Genomic DNA, 22,808 nt, shown 5'->3' with positions numbered 1-22,808 from the left:
TCAAGGTATCTGCAGCAAGTATCAAATTGTGCTTCCTTCCTTACCTCCAAAGAACAGGACTTTATCTTCACTTGAACATTCACTTCCCTTTTGATTTCTGAGGCTAGGGAGCGTTTCTGCAGTCATTACACACAGCCAGGACATCACTGGATCCCTTCAGCATTCACTGAAGCCCTTCCCAGATAAGATGCCCGTGGATGCTCCCTCTAACTACAAAAAAAAGAGAAGACATCACACCTAGGCTGTTGTGATGTGTAAGAGCTGCACAACACCGTGCACTGCACCTGGGAAGGATAATACCCACACCCACTATGATGGATAAAGCCATCAGCACCTTCTAAGAAGTCTGACCTTCTCTAACAAAAAGTTTTAATCACAAACTTAGGATGAAGTACTAATGTTTAAAGAGCAATGTGATTTAAGAATAGCTCTTTGTTGAAAAAAGAGCCCTGCTTCCTTCTTATTAGCTAAACAAGTTGCAGTCATTCCTAATGTGCACAGTTTGGGTATTAGGAAAAATGACATCAGTGAAATGCCAGTGAGGTTACACTGGTAGGAACGTGTGAGCTTGTGAGCCTGTCCTGTTGTCTGACCCTTAGGCTATGTGTGTGTGTGTGTGTCTGCAGATGTTGCTTTGCTGAAACTTCAAGGGAGACATCATCTTACCTGCCAGATGGTATTTCAGCAGGGTCCTTTTATTTATCACTCCTTATTGCTCTGTAATGATGGTTGACAGCCTTACCTGGTACAACATTATGAAAGCTCTTCGAGCTTAGCAGTAGCTCTAGACACGTGTATGTGGGTGCATATATGTGTGTAAGTGTACACATATCCTTGTTTCTATATGTTCTACTTAAACAGAAAACATTCAACAAAGTAAAATGCTAGAATTTAGCTTCCATTGACATCAGCAGTCAGTCTGAAGTCAGAATGCCAACGTTTTCATTGCAAGCAGAGGAGAACCCCTTATTTTTAATATAGCAAAGTGGCAGGACTGTAGTTTAAAGGCATATCAAAGTGAACAACAGGGGATTTGCATGATCATCACTGCTGCACAAGGACTTGTGCATAATGAACCATCCCCTTATTCGGGACTTGCAGGCAAAACACAGGGCAGATTTGTCAAGACACCACTGATGCTGATGTTGACTTTCCACTGCTGTGTAACCCACAGTGATCACAATGCAGAGAACCACATGAAAATCCCATCTTGTCAAGCTGAGCTCAGAGCTTGAAATTGCACTGAATGTCTTCACTATCTCACCTCACCTGATCCTCCTGGGCACCCAGAGTTTCCTACCCCTGTCAAGCCGGGAGGCTTCTTGGTGTATTTTCAGCAAGGAGAATGAGTGAAATTGCTTGTGATTAAATTTTCATGGTGAAGAAGGGAAGACTCTTAGGATTCCACCCTCTTCTTTGAAATATTTTGTTCTCTGTTAATAAGTGAATATGCTTAAAGATCTGGGCTATGTACGTGCGCCAGCCTGGGTGGCCAGTCAGAGCTTGTTCTTCACAGTGTAGGAGCAGTGTCTGGCTGGTTTGATTACTGATGTAGGTTGAAAACACAGGTAAAAAATTAAGTCAAGTGATGATCCTTTTATTTACAGACCCTACATGGCTGGATTTTAATGTGGCTCATTAAATCTGCTTACATATAACTCCTCACTGCTGCAAGCAAAGGGGCTTGTGTCTGGGCCATGGCAGTCACAGCAACAGAGCAGAGAAGTGTGTTCTGTGAAGAATCCCACCAGTTCACCAGCATTTGGGGGCCTGAAATGGAGGGCCAGAAATGTTTCCAAACCAAAAAGCCCTTTGGAGTTCGATGATGCTCATGGGGGCCATTTTGCAGCTGCCCTCAGCAAAACCCCATCTACAGCTCCAGTCCGATCACCAAAAATGTAACATTTCCCTTTTCTGTTCTTGCCTTTCCAAACCATTTCCATAACTGTGCAAGACTCTAATCTTCAAAGAAAGCCTTGATCAAGGGGAGAGAGAAGCTTCCCACTCAGATGAGACACCACAGAGTCTGAAGACAATCTCCCAGAGCAGCAGTGGCTGCCCTGTGGCAGCCAGCTAAGTAAAATGTTATTATAAACTCTGCATGGATCAGAGCTGTGAATTTCTAATGGAGATGCTGCCGAAGCTTCAGTTATTATTTGCCTCAACTGTAACATCAGGCAAATTTGTTCACTTCAGTCAAAAGTACCTTGAGAAAAGGAGGACACGTGGCAAGCCCTCGGCATCCCGCTGCTGCATCCAGGTCGGAGATGCTCGTGAAGGAGGAGGATGTGCTGCGTCTCCAGGGGGATATTTCAGAGCCGCCTGTGCCAGATCAGATAACAAACATCCAGCAAGGGGGGATCTGCAAAAGTGCTGCTTTTTAATTTTGTGTCAAGTGCTTCTTGGACGTGAAAGTAAAAAGCAGGCAACAGCCCAACAGTGTCGCAAGTGTCCAAGTCCTTGTCCCAAATGCAGCGACTCTGTGGGCTTTTTCAGGATCCTGTTGTCATAGAATCAAAGAATCATTTTAGTTGGAAAATACTTCTGAGATCATCAAGTCCAACTGTTAACCTAGCAATGCCAAGTCCACCGTGTCGCTAAAACCACGTTGAATGACCAATATGCAGCTTTTTTCAGTGAGGTGCAGGGAGGCAGAAGGGATTAGAGCAGTATGAAGAACACAGTGTTCTGTGTGCTATTATCCTCAGAGGGAGGCAGTTTTAGGGAGCAGAAATAAGAACTGTTCAGGTAGAAATTGCTTATTATGGTGTGAAAGAATTTCTGGTTTAGGACTGGACTATGTCTGCCTCAAGGGGCTGCTGTCCCACAGGGGTCGATAGCACAAATGCTGCCAGAACAGGTGGAGGTGCAGATTGGCTGTGGTCAAGTTAGGAAACAGGTGAGCATTAAAAAAAAAATAAAATTAAAAAAAAAAGAATCAATATTATAGGAATATAAATTTGAGGGGTGTGAAAAGAAATTGAGGAAATGCATTAATCAAATTGTTTCAAGGCCTTTAACTGGGAACTTTTACAATGCATCATTTTTGAATGCGGTACAAGTCTGTGAGTCAGCAAGGGTGGGTGTACTGGGAATCTTTATGCTTCCTTTTATTTATTAAATGTTGGCCCTGCCTGTCAGGAAATCATTTAGCAATGGGAACATTTGCACTTCAATCGAATAGAGATTCCGCTGTTTTACCTCTTGCCCCTGGAATTTGTTTCTCTCGTGTAGCCTCCTCTGATTTGATTTCTCTCCTGACAATACTGGGTATTAAACAGGACATGGCAGCCAGATCTTGCTGATGTAAATGAGCCCAGCCCTGCCGAAGTCAGTGGTGTTTTACACCGTGAGTGTTTGCTTTGCAGACTCAGCGCTGGAGAAGGTATTAAGGAGAGTGGTTATGCTTCTAAATTTATAAATCACGGCAAAGCGTTTTTTAACAAGCAGAGGTGTGATCCTGCATAACTCAAGGCTCCCTGGCAGATGATTAGCAACTTCCCTCGTAATAATTAGTGGGATGGTTTAGAAATTATTATTATTATACTGGGTTCAGTCAGTCGTGCCAGCAAAGGCTTTTCACTCCGTCTGGCTCCTGAGACACATCCTCTTCATGTGCCTGTTGAGAAGAGATCTGTGACCTCCCAGCAGCAATACCCAGCTGCAGGAGTGTGCAGGAAAACTCGGGGCACGAGGGTGGTGCCTTGCAGGAGGACCAGAGGTCCCACTGGAAGGACCACCTGCTTAACCAGGCCAGGCGTTGTTCCTGGCAGCTCCACCGTTTCTTGTAAACTCATTTAAGGGGAAAAATAAAGAGCCCTTCAGGCTCATGAGTCCACATGGACCGTCCTAGTTACATACTCAGCAGTTTTCAGTGCTAATAGCACTGCTAAGCACCCGTCCCATCCCTCTTAAGAGGCTTCACCTGTTGCATTAGACCAGCCCTGGGTGGGTTTGTTCATTTGATGCTCCTCTCTCACAGGAAGGTTCTCTTTTGGAAACCACTTAGCATTGGAACAAAAAACAGGGCTAATCCTCCCTGCTGTTTGCAATTTTTCCTTAGTGTATTTGTTTTAATATTTGACCTTCAAACACTGGAAGGCCAGAACCTCCACTGGATTGAAGCTGGTCTGGATTTGCACCTTCAAAAGAACTGAACTCAGGAGAAAACAAGATGAGGCAACGATTTTGGTATCTGCCTTCTAATCTTGCAGCTTTCAGCCAGAAGGTAGAATTCATTCTCTGCTTGGCTCTATACTTGCTTGTTTGTTTGTTTTAGGCAGTCGATTACGAGATGAACAGAGCTTTCATGCTGACAGTGATGGTATCAAACCAAGCTCCCCTGGCCAGCGGCATCCAGATGTCCTTCCAGTCGACAGCAGGAGTCACCATTTCAGTCACAGATGTCAACGAAGCACCATATTTCCCAACGAACCACAAGTTAATCAGGCTGGAGGAAGGGGTGCCAACAGGAACAGTCCTGACAACGTTTTCAGCGGTGGATCCCGATCGCTTCATGCAGCAGGCAGTAAGGTGGGACACCAGGCAGCCTAGGGCACTCCCGTACAGGTGGGGGGTTCAGCTGCAGAAGTTTGGGGAGCCAAGCAGCTGAAAGCTGATTTCCAAACTGACTGATGTGATATGAATAAAATGCTTGGCAGGGCCTGACTTGCAGGCGAGTGCTTGCAGAGTACCCCGCAAGCCTGTGAACTCACAATCCTGCCCGCTCCGGATAAGCTGGACTGTGAGTAGCTGGGTCTGGAGGGGCAGACAGAGTTGGATCCCATGTTACTGGCTTGCCATAGGGCAGATCACACCTTCAGATGAAGCAGGTGATAACAAGAGGTTCCTGAGTTGGTACAGAGGTCAAGGCTGCGCTGTACCCTTTGTCTCTGCCTTGCCCAGGATGCTCTGACCTGTGTTGTTCATGCACTTCATAAACACAGAGGTTTAGAAAAAGGCAGCTTTGTAATTTCTGCGTTACAGGTGGGGAAACTGAGGCACAGAAAGGGCTAGGCCTGGATTTTCGAAGGGAATGCCTGGGATTTTTAATCATGCCTTGTGTTGTTTTCAGAGGATTTAGGTTCGAAGAGCTGTCAGCCCGGTTCAGAGCAAGGCTGGGGAGGTTACAAACAGCTGCTGGGCAGGCTTTTAAGGTGTCATATAGTTCAGTATTGCCTGAGCAGTCAAACACCCATTCACAGGCCACTGACACTTGGTCTGTGTCTCACTAAGGCTCCCCAGCAGCCCTTCCCTGCTCTCAGTAAGTACAATTCGTTCTGACCTTCCCTTTCTCTTCAGACAAGGTGCCAAGCACAGCCTCCTCCTTAGCTGCTTTCCCTTTGAAAGGGATTTAGCTGGCAAAATTTTAGCTTTGTAAAAGTCGGATCTAAGCATTTTAAGAGCATTTTTAGTCTGTGCTGTGACCGGGAGGGTGTCACTCACTCTGTTTGTCCCACCTGGGCAGACGGGGGACTGAATCCACAGTCCAGGAGAGAGACTCACACGCCTTCCCACCAGAAAATAATTGGCAGAAAAGTGTGTGTGAAAATGAGAGTCCTTGTGACACTTCCACGACTATTTCAGCTTTGTCTGTGCGGACGGGAAATGGCATTTCCTGCTTTTGGATACTTCTATATCCATAGAAATTTGTTTCTTTTTTACTCCCAGCCTGTAAGGACTGTAGTATTTTTGGCAAAACCTAAGTAGACGATGTGACCGCAGCTGGGGCCACTTAAACTTACATCAGTTGTGACATTTTGTGTCAGGAACAGTTTGAAATATTTCACCTGGCACAGAGCTGTCTGGTCTAGAAAATGATAGTTTATTCACTGCCTCCTCTTGTTGTCTTTAGACAGGTATTGTGACTTTGGAGGAGAGAGACCATCCTAACTAACAAGCCCATTTTTCTTACGTTCTTTTTGAAATACTGGCCTTTGAAGGGTCTTTATTTCCCTGATGTCTGTACCAAGGCTGGTTTTCAGAGGAGAGAACAGCTCCTTTCTGATTGAGTGCTCCCTCTAAGGTGGAGGTGGGTGATCAGTAATCCAAACGAGCGCCTGCCATTCCTGTCATCGCACATGTAGGGTCTTGTAAGACTTTCTGGGAATGTGAACAGGCAGTTACTTGAACTGTTTCTTTCCTAGGGCTTCCAGGACACACATTTTGTGTATTCACCAGCACTTCATTTCCAAACCCAGTACAGTCTCTCTCCCTTTGCATCAGGACAGCCAATGCCCAGGCTTTGCAAGAAGCAGTGGAGCATTTCTGGGGTCCTGTCTTTGTGAGCTATGCAAAGGATATTTTATTTTTTACTTCACAGTTGCCATTGGTGAGTTAGGAAAAAATATACCCAAAAAGCTAAGCCTATACAGATCCATGATAAGCATTCTGCAGAGCTGATCCAGCTGCCAGAGCCTTGCATACAATTTTCAGTCTCTCTCTAAATAGTCTTTGATGAAATAGAGTTTTTACAAATAGAAGATAAGGAAGCACGAGCATCTCCAGTGAGGCACAGCTTGGCGTGGCCACTGTCACACCTCAAGTTATCCTCATTAGCCACAGGTACATTCACAAAGCCAGCTTTGAAACTGGATCCCTGGTCATTTAGCAGAGAAAGGGCAGGAGACTCACAGCAGTGATATTAAAATGAAATAAAAACATCCCAAAGAGTCTAGCTCCATAAAATGTAATTCTTTCCTTTGGCAGGGGCTTGTGCAGCTGAGTGTTGCTTTCCCGCTCACATGAATTGATGCAGCTCAAGTTTCCCTATGATATTTTGCTTCAAACGGCCCATTTCTGGAAAGGGATATTCACCAGAAGCCACTAGTGCTCTCACCTGCATATCTAACTACAAAAAAATTATATAAAGCTATCAGCAGGTCTGAGTTACCCATGAAATAAGCTCAGCTTTTGCTTGCATATTTCAGTCATTTCTAGTTCAGCCATTTATTAGCTTCCAGTTGGATAGCAATGGTCCATCTCAGTTCAAACTGTACAAAACTGAGAGGTAGAAATCAAGAGCAATTAATAAAGCAAGAAAACAAGCAAGAAAGATGAACAGAACACATTGATGTGGAGAACACGGAAAAAGTTTGCCCAAAACAAACCACATTCAAAGTTGATTCTGTAGGGCCTGAACAGGCATGGGCTGTGAGTTGGCTGAGTAGTTGGGAAACAACTAGTCCTTCCAGCCCTGGGGATACTGAGGACTGCCAAGGGAATTCCTTGTTGCTGCTCTCTTCAAACCGCCCACATGCATGGGATCATCTTCCCTGCTATTTCAGGAACATGTAAAAATATTGCATGAGAGCAGGCCTGAAACTGCTTCACCCTTGAGTCCACACCTCAGTGCAGCTGTGAGTTCTGATTAGTGTCCCCAAGGCAATTGCTGATGAGGATGCAATTCTGATACAAAAGCGTGGCCTGAAAGCTGGCATCCTTCCAATGTGGCATTCCCAAACTGTTGTTCATAGACAGAAAACAGGAATATCCTTGACTTTAAAGCAGTACCTATTTTAGGAAGGGCAAGATCAGGAGAAGGAGAGCACTGGGATCCATCCCCTAACTCAGGCATACAAATGCAATGGTCATGGCAGACCCCATTTCTCCTTGGCTGCAGAGACCTCAGGCTATGACCACTCCTAGCAGCAGGAAACTGGCCTGTAAGTGGCACAGAGTGGAAAGGAAAACCTTTAAAACAAAAGAAATTGAATAATTGTAAAGGTCAAAAACCATATACTCAATTAAGCGTTGTGTTTGTCAACAAAACCAGTTATCCAAAGGTCCTCTGAATCACAGGTCAGGAGTCCAGAAAAACCGTATCTCGAGCAATATTAAGGGTATGTCAGTGAAAAGACTGCCATGTATTTATTTCCTTTCTCTGTAGATACTCTAAGCTGTCAGATCCTGCAAACTGGCTGAACATTAATGCCACAAATGGTCAGATCACTACTGCTGCTGTCCTTGATCGAGAGTCAGACTACATTAAGAATAATGTCTACGAGGCCACATTCTTGGCGGCTGACAACGGTGAGCCCAGGCTTCACATTGTTCATGCTTCAATAAGACTCTAATGTGATGCATTAAGAGAAATGATGCCCTGACAGAGTTGTCAGTATAAGTTATCTTTTTTCCCAGGTTTTTATGGTCAAAAATGTGAAAGTGGGACGGGAAATTGCTGGAGTAAATTAAATGTGCACAGTATACGGAGAGTGTTATTAAGGGAAAGGGAGGACAAATGGAAAATCGATTTGGGGAGTTCAGTATAGCGGTGTAGCCTGAACTTAAAAAAATGTCAAAGGGATGTGCACTCCAAGGACTGCCGAGCACACCAGTCCTGGGGATCATCCCAAAGGCACTGATCAGAGCATTCAGGATGCCCTCCCATCAGGAAACCAGAAATAATTGTAGGGGGATGACAGGAGGGTATTAAATATAAGCCCAGCTGTTGAACTATGTGTCTGTCTGTCTGTCTATCTGTCATCAGAGCTGATCACTTTCTTGCCCATCTGGGTGCTGGTGTGCTTTATCACCAGAGCCACTGAGGCCAGTCAGTGTCTTCTTTCTTGGAGAAGTCCTGTTAAAGCTTGTTCTTCTCTACTCATTAAAGATCACTCAGTGCTTTTGGTCAGATTAGCACTAAGGACCACAGTGCTGGCCTCGCTCAAGGCAAGCAGCCCGTGTCTGCTGCCCTGTATTTCTCTTCCTGATTTAGGGGAAGCTGATGATTTTTGCTCACCATACCTAAACGTGGCCATGCTGGTATTTCATTCATCACTTCCTCCAGGTGGAAAAGGCTCTGTCAAGGGCTCAGGAGTTTCCCAGGGACACGAGAGGGCCTTCCTCCCCCTTTCCCACCCTCGCCTTCCTGCTGCAGGGTGCTGAGCACTCACTCAAACCAGAGCCATCCTTCAGCAGCACAGTGAAGTCTGGCCTCGGCTGTGAGCACCCTTGTGTACTACTCTGCAGGTGCTTTCAGGGCAGTGTTTGTGTTAGATATTGTTGTCACTCAGGCTGGTGATGCTCGCAGGGCTATTGAAAGCTTCCTCCCTCTGGGGTTCCACAGATCACTTCAGTCATTGCATCCCAGGTCACAGGGGCGAGGGAAACTGCTGGAAGAGTTCCAGGGCTGAGGAGGTCTACCAAGAAGTGCATTTTACCTCTTCTTTGAATGGTAGGACTGGTCCCACTGCCCTGTCTTAAGCTTCACCTCCACGAAGGCAGCTAGGACAGTGAAATCTAAAATATTCTCAAGCTGGTCTAGTGGTATTCACCTGCAAGAGCTGCAGGGTAAAACAGCTCAAATGAGTTGGCCAAGGTTGTTCTCAAAAGCATCAGTAGAGCTTGAACCCATCAACCAAATCCTCACCATCTGAAAATCCTGGGCACTTAGTAGAATTTGATGTGGAGTTAACCCCTTTCCTTGGCTTCAGTGCTGATGCTGCAGCGCATCAGCGCCTCCACATCCATCCATCATTCAGCAGCTCAGAAAATGAGGACCTAGATAAATCTCTTTAGTCTGAAAAATTAATCTATCACTGTTATATTGCAGCCATTAAAATGCACATAAAGCAACACCTTATTTAAAATTCTGTCTAGAGTGCTTAGGATAACAGCTAAAGTTTCATCTAGGCTAATAGACTCTTTCCACATTTCTCCCAAGTTCCAGATTCTCCAGCATCACGTACTCATCAAAGAAAGGGTTTGGGTCAAGGGTTTTGGTGGGGATTTTTCTTTCTTTCTGGAGGAAGCAGCAGTGCCTTTTCCTTGAAGTTCTTTTTGCTTCTCAGTACATGGAAAAGAAAAAGTTTAGCCAAATACTTCTTGGACGTGTTCTCCTTCTTTCCCTGGGCTATAGTGCAAAGATACTCACTTTAGGAAAAGTCTTGGCTGCAGTGTTAGGGGGTAAAAGGGGAATCCTAATTGACAGCAGTTTTAACCTGGCTTCCCAGGAGAGACTCTTGGACCACGCTGTGCCTACACAGGTGTGGAGCCTGGTGGTGTTTGAACCCTTCAACCAGTCTCCCAGTGAGGCTCACAGAAGTTGAATATATCATATTCCAACAGGTTTCATGAAATAGGGAGCTAAATAGGTGAGAGAGAGTCTGTCTCTGAAGGAAGACCTTCCTGCCCCTTCCTCAATATCAGAGGACCTCATGGGAATTCACCATGGGGCCCAGCACTGTGGGAAAACAGGCTGAGTGCACATTCCTGCTTCTCTGCACTCAGTGACAGGAAGATGCTGGTCAGCCACAGGCACAGCTTACTTCATTTCTACCATGATTTGTCAGGACAGTGGCCCAAGTTCGTTAGAATTTTTTGCACAGGCAGGATGTGAGTGACTCCTGCTTGCAGCTGAACATGAAAACCTTGGCTTATGCCCTTCTGCAGGAATGTGGACTCTGGCACTGTAAAAAAGGCAGTGAAGGAGAATGCAAAAATTAAATGTATATGTAGAGGTTGTGTATTCCTCCTTCTTTTGTCATTAGTATTTCAGTCTTAATTTCAGGGAGCAGACCAGCTTCTCCAGTGGAGTCAGAGATGCTGTCATAGTCCTCATCTTGAGCATAAAATCAAAGAATCCTTCATTTTATATCAGAACCTGCTCTATCTGTGTCCCTGCTCTCTCCACAGAAGACAGCTGAAATAATGTGAAATGTTCCATGCTTCCACTTGGCCATTTAAAAAATTGTTTGTTTTTCATTTCTCCTGAAACTGCCCCAGAACTGCACTCAGGAGCACAAAGCAACAAAAGTACCAGGACACAGAGCCCAACAATACTCAATAGCCCCACAAAACCACATTTGTATGTGCAGCAATTGCAGGTTATTTCAGCCACGTGCCAGTTAGTGCCTCTCAGGACCGAGGGTTTGTGTTCAGTCTGTCTCAGAGGTTACAGTGGGGGCCTTGCTTTTATCCCAGAAGATATTCTGGGTAATGTGAAAGCACTAAAATCACTTTGCTTCATCCCGAAAGTCAGTTTTCATGTTTAGCCCCAGTGTCCTGATGGTCTATGTGTCTCTCCAGAACCTTTCAAGGCTGATCAAAAGACATTGTTTTGGAGGGTAAGCACCTACCCCCGTGCTTACTAGATGAAAGGATGAGATCAGTAATTGAAGAACTTATGTAGGAACCATGAAAGAAGCATTTCCAGGGCTCCTTTAGAATTTTCATGGCTCCCTTGGGAAATGGAGAAAGGAATGTAGGAAGGAAAGTCTGTGGAGGCAGAATTCTGGTGGGGAAGTGGTGTTTGTAGCTTTGTATCCAGCACTGGGAGGAAAAGCCAGGACTGAAAATACATACTTAAAAAATAATTGCTGAAGCAACACTGTGGGAAGGGAGGCAGGCAGCGAGCAGACCAACACACAGCTGCCAGAGAAATGTGTGGGGAGAGAAATGAAAAATACTGAGCCATTTTCTGGGAAGGCTGCTCCCTCCTGCCAGGACAAGTATTATTTGTGTAACTGCTCGTGAGTCAGACAAATTTGGCTCTCCATCAGAGAGGGGCTGGAGGACCAGGACTGCTGTGCTGCAGAATCTGTGCTGGTTGGGACAGACATAGAAAGGATGAAGAACTGTATATTGGGACATCAGCTGCTGTCAGGGGTCAGTGGCATCACCCAACATGTTCAGTGGGAATTGACTCTTACTGTAGGCTGCCAGCAAGGACCTTTCACCACTAAATCTGGAGTGGGATGTGGGACATGCTGGAGAGCTGGGCTTTCTTTAAAGCAGTTTAATGTTCTGCAGATCTGTAACTGGCCAGCAGGTGCTACAGTAAATGCTGACCAAGAGTTTACACTGCTTGAGGTTTTTACCCCTCCAAGCCCTCTTCTTCCTCTTGTCAGCTATTTTGCTAATGTTTTTTTCTTCTTCAAAACAGCCATTACCAAGATTTGCAGGAGCAGCTTGGCACCACCTGCTTGTAACTTTAGTTTGACTAAGGACATCACTGTAGGCTACAGATCCTCAGGACTCTTTCAACCTCCACATTCTGCAGGAGCGAAAAAAAACATTAGGAGGCTTGGGGAAGTCTTAATAACACCTCATAAAGCAAGGGACCATGAAAGTGCAGTATGTCCCTAATAAGGTCCAAGGAGGGAAGGTGAATAACCTGGTTTATTGAAATAGGAAGGCAGAGAGGGGGCGGGTCCGTGGTGTCGTTGATCCCGGTGCTTCCCGAGTGACGGCCACGGGTCCGTGTTTGGCTCTGCCTCCCCCCATGCAGGTATCCCCCCCGCCAGCGGCACTGGCACCCTGCAGATCTACCTAATCGACATCAACGACAACGCTCCCGAGCTCCTGCCAAAGGAGGCACAGATCTGTGAAAAGCCAAACCTGAATGTCATCAACATCACAGCCGCGGACGCTGACATCGATCCAAACGTCGGGCCCTTCGTCTTCGAGCTGCCAAGTGTGCCATCTGCGGTGAGGAAGAACTGGACCATAACACGGCTGAATGGTAAATGGGGCAGGCAATCCTGAGGACATTTGGGCTCTCGTTCACTAATGAGGCCACGTGCGGTTTCCAACTTCCAAACTTCGCTACTTTTTTTCATCCGATTTTTGTTTTTTCAAAGCACATTATGGCTGACTTTATAGACAAGATAGTTAATCAGGAATGATTTGTATCAGACCTGCAGCATAACTCTAAGAGCCTTGGCACTTGGCTTTTTTTAATGCAGTTCATAATTATGAACAGTTATCAGTGGTGAACAGAGTATAAATCATCCATAATGGCCAAGGGGAAAAAAGCTATTATCAGTCTTCCTTATGTTCCTCCAGTGTAATTGTCATAAGCCACAATCAGGATCAATGTTCATTTCTCTGACCATAATTGCATAAAGGCAGCCTTTTAATTTACCATGGAACCAGGAGGGCTAGGTAAGTGTGAAGATTACCAGTATGTGAAGGATTTTTATATTGCGGCATGCAACCACAAATGGCCCTAATTGCTCTGCTTATTGGTAGTTTCAACAGAGGATGGAAAATGTCATGGAGTTATGGGCTGGTTTTGGCTTTGTAGCTGGCTGCTCTTGCTGAGGTCTGGCACCCTTTGCCAGACCAGGGGCAACAGCTTGTGCCCTCGCAGCTCAGGGCTCAATCCCTGCTGTATCACAGTGGGATTACCTGGCTGAGCGTGTCATCAATGGGCTTCCCAGAAATTCCGAGGTGGGAGGGTGGATGAAACCATAACCTCCACAGTGGCCAGGGGCAGCCTAGCCTCAGGGAGCATTATCCATGTGTTACTATTTGCATTTGCATTTGATGCCATTTTGAACGCAGGCAACTGGAATTGCAAATGGCATCAAGGTAGGTTAGTGCAGCAGTGAAAACACACGGTAGTTTGCAAAGCACAGGCTGGTTGTTGGCCAGACTGTTAGGGCAGAAGTCTGAAGCTTTCCTGCCTGGGTGTGTTGTTGAGAGCCTCTTCTTCAGGACTCTGCTCATTGCAGAGGAGCCTGCACAAGTGTGACTGCAAGGCTCTACGAGTGTCTGTCATCTGTCTGTCCATCTGGGTCTCTCCAGGTGATTACGCCCAGCTCAGTTTACGGATCATGTACCTGGAGGCGGGTGTGTATGATGTGCCCATCATCGTGACAGACTCAGGAAACCCCCCCTTGTACAACACCTCTGTCATCAAGGTGAAGGTGTGTCCGTGCGACGAGAACGGCGACTGCACCACCATCGGGGCCGTGGCCGCTGCAGGGCTGGGCACGGGGGCCATCATTGCCATCTTGATCTGCATCATCATCTTACTGAGTAAGTACTGCAGGGGCTGGCATGGAATCCCAGAATGGTTAAAGATCATCTCATTCCAACCCCCTGCCATGGGCAGAGGCACCTTCCACTATCCCAGGTTGCTCCAAGCCTCATCCAACCTGACCTTGAACATTTCCAGGGATGGTGTAGACACACATTCTCTATGCTACTGCCTCACACCCTCACAGTAAAGAACTTCTTCCTAATATCTACTCTAAATCTACCCTCCTTCCTGTTTCCCAGCCTGTTGCCTGTTGTCCTGTTCCTATAGCTGGTATTTTTCAAGCTCCGTGCAGAGGCCAGATCCCTGAACTTTGGGCTGTGGGGTTGGTTCATACATCTGCATTCGAACCTCCTTCCCTGCAGCATCAGCAAATTGAGCTCTGCCTGTGTCAGACTTGTCTTTCTAAGACTTACAGTAGTTTTACAAACTTCATTATACCTGACAGCAACTTGTAGGGAGTGTGTGTGATAAGATTCTCCACATTTTGCAGGAAAATGTGATGGACTCTTCCAAATCCTGTTACACTCTCCCCCATAGCTCTCAGGTCCCTGGCTGGCTATGGCTATACTGGTTCCCATTGTTTATGAGAGTCTGGCTAGTCCCTGGCAGAGCCAGCACATAGTTGTGGTTTTCTGATTGTTCCAAGGAGAAGAAGAGCAGTAGATATTCTTATTGCCTGTAAAATGACCTCAGATTGGTTAATCATGGAGGATTGTGAGTGTAGAGGTAGGATCCCCAGCTTGTCAGGAGCAGTGGAAGGCTGGGGGTGGATCACAGAGAAGGGGTGGCCATCCCTTTGCTTGAGGCAAAACCATCTCTTTTGCCCAGCAATGCTGTCAGTCCTGAGCATTACCAATAGCCATGTGTGCACACCCTTAAAAATAAAAATGATATCATTATAACTTCAAGCAGGAGTTGGCACAGTAGGAATAGATAAAAACAAGAGCTGAAATGTACAATGAGGTAAATATTCATCAAGAAGCACAGGATGAATCCATGAGACTCTCATTAAAACTAATAGGAGTTACGGTGCTAAATCACATTTAATATTTACCCCTGGTGTGTTTGAACAGAGAGCAGACAGAGCAACGTATGCTGCAAATGTCACCTAATGGGGACATGATCCGGTGCATTAAGAGAATGGGTCATCCCTGGGCAAACATCCACCCTCCTGGGCCAGTGATGGGAATGTATTGGTTTATAATTCATCTACTGGATCAGGCCGGAGAGTGAGCAAGAAACAGGGTGTTTGCGCAGACCCCGCTCCTCACCCAGCCCAGCCAAGCCCATGGGAACATCCCTGTGCCCAGCCATGATGTTCAATTCCTCTCCTTTGTTGGGTGTGGGGTCCCAGTAGAAAAATGCTTTGGCTGCTCCCTTCAGCAAAGGGGGTTTTATGGTGAATGCACATCAGATGAAGACACGGATTTCGTCAGCCCCACCACCTCCAGTGCACTGGGGAGTGCAGGTGTGATGGGACCCCTGGGCTCGAAGTTTGCACTGGAGCCACAGAAGTGATTAAACACAGGTCTTCTTTTTGCTGCTCTTGTACAAATCCAGTGCTAAAATACGATTTAGAACAGTTGAAAATCCTATTGACTGAAATTAACTTCAGCTGAAGGACATTTGATTTAAGAGATCCCTCTTTCCATTTTCAGATACATTATCCCATTTTAAATTACGGGTTTTATTACAAAAGCTTATTTTTACATTCATTGTAATTCTAATTGACTTTTTTTTTTTATCTTCAAGAGCTGCAAAGCACTGTATCAGCGATGAAAAATGTAATTTGCAATGAGCAGTTTTACTGTTACATCCTCCCAGTGTTTGGCCTCCTTTCTATCTGTTTCATATCATGACCTCTAAACAATAACCTAGAAGAAGGCAGATGTGGGATTTTTTTGTGCTATTTGTCCATTTTAGAGTCAGCAGGTCAAAGTTTGATGACTTTAAAAGGAAGAAGCAGCAAGGGGACCGATCCAAGATTGCTCCTGTGAAGGAAGCTTCTGCCTTTACCTTTGCTCAAAGGGGTTTTTTCTTCTTCTTGCTACCTGATGTATTAGCTGCACAAATAACACGTTTAGAAGAGCAATGCAGTAAAAAATTGTGAAGGGTGAAGACAATAGATTTCAAGGAAAACTACATGCAGAGTGAAAATGGGTCTAACAGCAGTAATAGCACTTCCCATTCTGCAGAGTGAATAAAAGGAAGGAGAGTGCACTATATCCACCATTGACACTTTGAAGGTCTTTTTTTTTTTCCAAGGTAGCTGTAAAGGCGTTAATGGCACAGTTTTTCCACAAGTGCATGAGAAAAGTATCATTAAAAAAAAAAAAAAGAAATAAAAAGATAAACCTCAGTAACCATTATAATATTGTCTTTGTGGACCAGTCAGGTATCTTGTTGTGAGAGACTTGAAAAGGAACAACGAGAAAGGGACTTCAATAGTCTGCTAAATAGCTGAGGTTTTATATTGCAGATAAGAGTTACATTTTCTTTCCTTTTCTTTTTTACTGTCTTGAATAGATGTGGGATAAGCCTTAAAGAAATGTTGAAGTATCTGGAAACAATTCTGTTGGCTGGCAGGTGGGGATGGCCGCCAGTTGGCACACAATGGCAGTAATTAGCTGTCCGGTCCTTTTCCGCTTACTTCCCTGAATTCCTGTTGGGTATAAACACTTTGATGCTGTGAGGAATAGCTGGGATCCTCCTAACCACCTCCTCCCGTGGAGGGGCTGCAAGCTGGGCTGCCTAGCCCTGTCCCCGAGGGTCTGGTCTCAGCTGAGAATCACAAAAGTTTGGGATCTCACATCCTGCCTGGGTTTGCTTGTGTTGGCTGCACTGGCTTGGCCACAGTTGAGGATTGACTCGGGTGAAATGAGCCTGGGCCACACATTCCCACTTCCACTGTCCACCCATCGCTCCCTTCTCCTGCAGACTGCCACTTTTGCAACTTGTTGTGGGGCTTGCATGGAGAGTGGAGGGTAAAGCAGACAGTGGGAGGTGTAACTGCATCAGCTGCCCAGGCTTAACTTCATTTGTAATTACATTATTTGCAGCTACTGAGTATGAGAATGAAAACGAACATATTAACAGGTTCTTGAAGAAGACAAGGTCTGGCTGCCTTATGTTAATGGAGACTTAAGTTCCCATATCAACTTCCATGCAGTAATTCTCAGGGAGAACACAGCCCCTGGGATGCGGGAGGCCCTTTGGAGGGTGAGATTGTGGAGCAGGGAGCCAGTGTTCCCTGTGGGTAAAGCTGTTCAAGGAGGGAAAAAATTTCACATGATTCAAGAACTGTTCATCTGTCCCTGTTACTGTACTGACAGAGATTAGCCAAGCCTGGCATGCAAATGCTGATGCCTGAGGAGCTTGGCTGTGTGCTACCAGATTTGCTCTCCCTTGTTCTGCAAAGCTATCCCTGCTTTCTGAAGGGATTTCAGATGATCTGAGATCTGCTTTGCAAGTTGATGGCCAAATGCATGCGCTAATGTCCTGGCTAATGTAAGCTGGGAAGTCTAAAGTGTTTCCCTCATGGACCAAAGAAGAATATAAGGGAGCCCAAATTGGATTATAGGACCCAGTGTTGTGCAACCTTCCCAGATCAGTCTTGCCTGGCCAACTGTAGAGAGCACCAAAGTGACTGTCACACTCAGGGCTTGTGACCTGAACAGGCTGAACCTGTGTCACACTGCTGGAACAGCACCTTGTGCACAGGTGTTGGGTATCTGTCCCCATTTCCTTCTCTGCAACTCTCTTCCTTCTGTCTTTATTTTATACCCCTGAATAAAATAAAGGTGGAAATCTAATCCTAAAAATTCAGGATTTAGACTGAATATTTTCAGAAAGCCGCAGTTTTCACACTTCCTGTTTTCCTTTGATTGTGTGTTTTACTCCTGATAAACATCATCTCAATCAGCGTTGGTGACGGGATCTTCAAGAAATGTTTGCAGTGCAGACCTGTCACAGCATTTACGTCTCTCACTGATCTCTCTTTGAAAAATCAGAACGTGCAGTACAATAACATTTTATTCCCAGTGAGGTTTTCCATAGTGGACAAGGGCAGGTGAGGTGCTGGGACACTCCAGCATGTCCTCGTGGTGCAGGAGGTCCCAGCTCACCCCCCTTCTTCCCCGTTGCAGCCATGGTCCTGCTGTTCGTGGTGTGGATGAAGCGCCGCGAGAAGGAGCGTCACACCAAGCAGCTCCTGATCGACCCCGAGGACGACGTCAGGGACAACATCCTCAAGTACGACGAAGAAGGAGGTGGAGAGGAAGACCAGGTGAGAGGAGCCTTTGGGTTGTGGCCGAGGAGGAGCTGTGCAATCTATACGCTCAAAAAGGCAGAAACCACGTTATTTTCACTACAGCACGTGCAAAGGGTTGTGTCCTCCTTGTTCATGACCAGGCAGCTTTACTGGCTTCCCTAGTGTGGTGTGGACATTGGTGAGAGCCAGCAAGTCCAGGAGATTCAGCACTGGGACACCTTCCTGTGCAAGCAGGACCATGCCAGGAGGCTGGTGCACATTGTGGTGGTGCATCCAGCTCCCCCCAGTCTTTCGCAACACACGTGGATTTTTCTACCCCCTGGGCAGCTTCCTGGGGGAAGGACTGTAAATCAGTCCATTGACACTCATGTTCAAATAGTATTTTTGTTATTTCAGTCCTTGAAATTGTGTATTTTACCATTCCCCATCAGAGACCATCATAAAACCAGCCAGCAGTCACCACCCTCCCCAGCCCTGTGGCTGCAGGCGCTTGGCTTGGCTTGCTTGAGCCCTGAGCTTCCATGGGTTTTCCCTGCATTTACTTAGTCCTCTCTAATGTACCTTTAATTTCCTTTAATTTCTAAACATGATTTGTGAGAAATGTCCAAACAGATCTGGGGATTTTCTCTTTCACCACGGAGCACGCGGTGGCAAAGCTCTGCTGGGTGACAGAGCCCTGAGCCACAGGCTGCCTGAACACGTCAGCTTTTCTGCGGTGCCACTTCTCACAGACACCGAGGCTGATGTTGCATGAAAACTTCCCTGGCCTGCACTCCTTTTCCACTGCTACTGATGTATTTCCTGTGCTAAAATAGCAAAGTTTGGTAGCTCATGTTTGTAAGTTGCTGGTCTTTTACTCCTGCCTAAGGCCAGTAAAGAGCTCGGGACACTCTCAGATATGATGGCCGTGCAAATTGTGTGACTCCACGTCATATAATGGCTTTATTCTTGCTTGTTGAATTGGACTGAGTGGTTCAAGGTCAGTGACTGGGACTGGTGCTCAAGGAGCCCACAAAACCCCTGCAGCACATCCTGCCGTGGTATCCGAAGGCAAGCGGGTGAGCCTGTTGAGAGCTGCCATGACAAGCTGAGGCAGGGACTTACCCAAACCTTGGGAAGTTCTTATTCCACAGAGAAATCCTCACAATTAGCATTTCTTTTTTCTTGTCACTGTCAAGTTATTTATAAATATTGCTCCTGGAGTTTCAATCATCCCCGTCTGAGCACAGGGATAGTTTTACCAGTGGAGGAAAGTAGTGTTATAAGCATTCCAACTAGCTGAAGTATCTGATTTCAGGCAACTACACTGTAGGCTTAAATATTTTAGGAAGTATTCATTAAAAATAACAGCAAAGGAAGAACAGCAAAACACCATTACCTACATGAATACATTTTTAATGAAATATTACCTGGTTCTTATTCCGTGATAGAAACCTATTCTGTTGGGATTTTTCACAAGCAAAAAGAGCATAATTACTTTGAAAGGCCTACATGCATAAATGCAATACACATTTTAATGTTTTTGCTTCTGCAGAAATGTAATTGCAATAATATGTCTACCAACGCTGTGTCTCTACATTATATTATGTATTTCATCAAAAAGTTACGGATACACCTCTGCACATGCACACAAAAGCCCAGTTTTTGTCCTAAATATTTCGGCGCTGTGGGAAATACTGAGAAAATATTTAAATACTTGATTTAACTTATGTTACAAGATACACTCTTAGGAGGGCAATTTTATGAGCTACTCAGAGTTCAGGTTCATCTGTAATTTAGATAGAGGGGCTGCATGCCTGTGGATAAGATTTGCCATCAAATTTCAGCTGAAACAGAATTACACCTCTCGACTTGTTTGCACATTGGGTGAGCAGATGATCTGAATAAAAAGCCCTTGGTTTCACACTGTGCCTTCCTATTTGTCACAGGATTACGATTTAAGCCAGCTCCAGCAGCCAGAGACCATGGATCACGTGCTGAACAAGACACCCGGAGTCAGAAGGGTGGATGAAAGACCTATTGGTGCTGAACCACAGTATCCTATCAGACCAGTAATCCCACATCCAGGGGATATTGGTGATTTTATTAATGAGGTATGTTCTGCAGGGTGTCCTGTGTCACATCTTAAAAGCTTGAGCAGCCAGCTAAAGTCAGGTTTCCCCGACTGCATGGACCAAGTGATGCTGTTGCTCACACCAGAAGTCTGATGCAAGCCAGGGGAAGTATTGGCACGAGCAAAGGACTTGGCTTAATAAAGGCTTTGAATGTGTAAAATCCAAAGTGGAAGCAAAAGGCCCAAGATTTCTGTCTTGTGGATATCACAAACACCACACTTTTCAGCACCCAGACAGAAGGAACCATTTGTGGCTCCTGGAGTTGTAATTATTTCAGCAGTCTGTGCCTTACTAGTAAGCTCTGCTTGGTGTAAAGGCTCAAAGAATTTGCAGCACAGAGAGGCTCATCTCAGATCAGAGAGGGTTTCTTTATTTTATGTTAGATTACTGCTTCTCTATCTGCTTGTAGAAAATATCTATCCATTTGGTATTTTCTTATCTCGTTTTTAGTTTTGAGTGATTGAGTGGTTACAAACCAATCAATGCATTATTTCCTCCAAGACAAAGCATACCATCCATTTCTAAAGCCAGAAAAATAAATGTTACAGCCATTTAATTCTATTATTACATGCATTTCCTGCTGTGCTTTTTCTCATTTTCATCATTAAAACCCCTTCTTCCTTTGTTCCTGCCCATCCTTCGCTCACATTTACACACATCCATGCTCGTGAAGACTCGCTTGTACACGCATCCCAACTCTTTTCACTTCAGTGAAACCAGCTCCATCTCCCCACACAGAGGCTGAGGGTTCTGAAGGTGGAAACGTGGAGCGTTTTGCTTTATTGCAGGTCTATTCCACCAGGCTTTCCCTGATGCTGGGCTGCAAAAAAGCAATTCTTTTTCTCCATATCCCGAGGCCATTTCCGTGGCCTGCCTATGCTGCTGCCCACAACACACAGGAGCAGCGATGCTTCCCAACCCTCCGCCCAGGATCTCACACCCCGTGTCTGTCCTAATTGCAGAATTTTGCTAGGAGTGATTTTTTTAATTTTGTTTTCCTAAAGGACGGAAAATCATCCGAATTAAAGTAATTGTAGGAGAGGAAGGGTGTGCTGTTCCTTCTTCCACTGGAAATCTCAACAGGCAACCCCAGAAAGGACCCACTGGCCAGAACAGAAAGCTTTCCAACATCCCAGCAGCCCAGACACCCTTCCTGAGCGCCATAAAACCCCATGGTGGGTATTAACACCGTGTGTTTGCTCCCCCCAGGGCCTGCGGGCAGCAGACAACGACCCCACAGCCCCCCCATACGATTCCCTGCTCGTCTTTGATTACGAGGGCAGCGGCTCCACCGCCGGCTCCGTCAGCTCCCTCAACTCCTCCAGCTCCGGGGACCAGGACTACGACTACCTGAACGACTGGGGGCCCAGGTTCAAGAAACTGGCGGACATGTACGGGGGAGGCGAGGAAGATTAAACTGACCTCATCTTATTTAAAAAAAAAAAAAAAAAAAAAAAAAAAAGAAAAAAAAAAAAAAAAAAGGAAGAAGAAGAAGAAAAAAAAATTTAGGAGAAAAAAAAAAAACACGACAAACCCACAGACGACAACGTTAACAAAAAGAGCCGATGCAGGAGCAAGAACTGTACAGATGTGGCAGCTTTTTTAATTAATATCCCCTGCTGACTGTATTGTTATTTTTAGTGGTGTTATAGGAGGTTTCTTTTTTTTTTCTTTTCTTTTTCCTTTCCATTTTTTTTTCTTAGAATATTGAGCTGTCTCGCATGAACACTTGTCTCTGCTGCAGGTTTCTTTTTGTTGTTTCGGTTTTTTAATGTCAGCTGGGATATTGCTCGTTTACCTGCTTTATGACTAAAGAGAGTGAAAGGCACTCTGTCTTAACTTGAATTTCTTAGAACAGAAGCACTGTTTTTAAAATATATATATATATATATATTTGAAAGTGCCTTTTGGTGCATGTGTCAGATTCCCTTCAATCTCAGGAGTGATGAAAACAAACATACAACCATCCTGGGCAGCACTCCCTGTGACCCTAAGCCAGTTCTAGCTGGGAAGGAGTTAACAAAAAGGAACTGTGGAGATTGTTTCTTTTTTGCCTTTTTTTTTTTTTTTTTTTTTTTTTTTTTTTTTTTTTTTTTTTTTTTTTTTTTTTTTTTTTTTTTTCTTTTTAAGGGGGTGACTCATTCTGGGGTGGAAAAGAAGGGGAGGGAGGGGGGAAGATGTTTTGAGTCAAAATCTTAACAGCCATCTTTAAGCCTCAGCAGGTGGTGAACTAGTCATCATGTTGTATATAATTCAGTGTTATCAGATGCAAAATACCGACCAGGGGCTCTGCTGGGCCCTGGTCACACTCAATGTAGCTGCATAGAACTATAGCATTGATAAAGCCTTTGGTTATTGCAACAGAAATCTCCAACAGCCCTTGCCTAAACCCTACAAAGTAAATCGTGACATGACCAAAGGCCCATCTGTTTGTTTTTATGCTATCGCCGTGTTTTGGCTCCCACGACCTCTCGAGTGATGTCCGTACCAGCTGGGTGAGGTGGTGGTGTCCCGCATCCCCGAGGATGCCCAACACTGGTGCTGCTCTCCTGGGGTGAGGCAAGGGTTTTGTGTGGCGGCTCCGCTCGAGGCCGAGGCAGTGCGAAGGACAGGGACAGGTTATCCACACTTTTCCCATCCCTAAGTATGGAGTTAG

The 22,808-nt window shown here is 45.4% G+C and overlaps 1 protein-coding gene across 1 annotated transcript in view; it reads left to right on the top strand.

The window, feature by feature from the left end:
* Positions 1-22,055, top strand: part of CDH4 (cadherin 4) — a 421,930-nt gene extending 399,875 nt beyond the window's left edge. The window contains exons 10-16 of the mRNA XM_027881637.1: positions 4,280-4,533; positions 7,889-8,031; positions 12,230-12,463; positions 13,531-13,764; positions 17,914-18,053; positions 19,967-20,131; positions 21,362-22,055. Of these exons, the coding sequence (XP_027737438.1) occupies positions 4,280-4,533; positions 7,889-8,031; positions 12,230-12,463; positions 13,531-13,764; positions 17,914-18,053; positions 19,967-20,131; positions 21,362-21,568 (1,377 nt within the window). The 3' untranslated portion in view covers positions 21,569-22,055. The remainder of the gene's footprint in view (positions 1-4,279; positions 4,534-7,888; positions 8,032-12,229; positions 12,464-13,530; positions 13,765-17,913; positions 18,054-19,966; positions 20,132-21,361) is intronic.
* Positions 22,056-22,808: the final 753 nt, after the last annotated feature.

The sequence above is a fragment of the Empidonax traillii genome, unplaced genomic scaffold (assembly GCF_003031625.1).
Source record: "Empidonax traillii isolate 1590-97213 ecotype Southwest subspecies unplaced genomic scaffold, ASM303162v1 scaffold91:size2966241, whole genome shotgun sequence".
Classification (NCBI taxonomy): Eukaryota; Metazoa; Chordata; class Aves; order Passeriformes; family Tyrannidae; genus Empidonax; species Empidonax traillii.
This window is presented reverse-complemented; position numbering and strand designations above follow the sequence as displayed.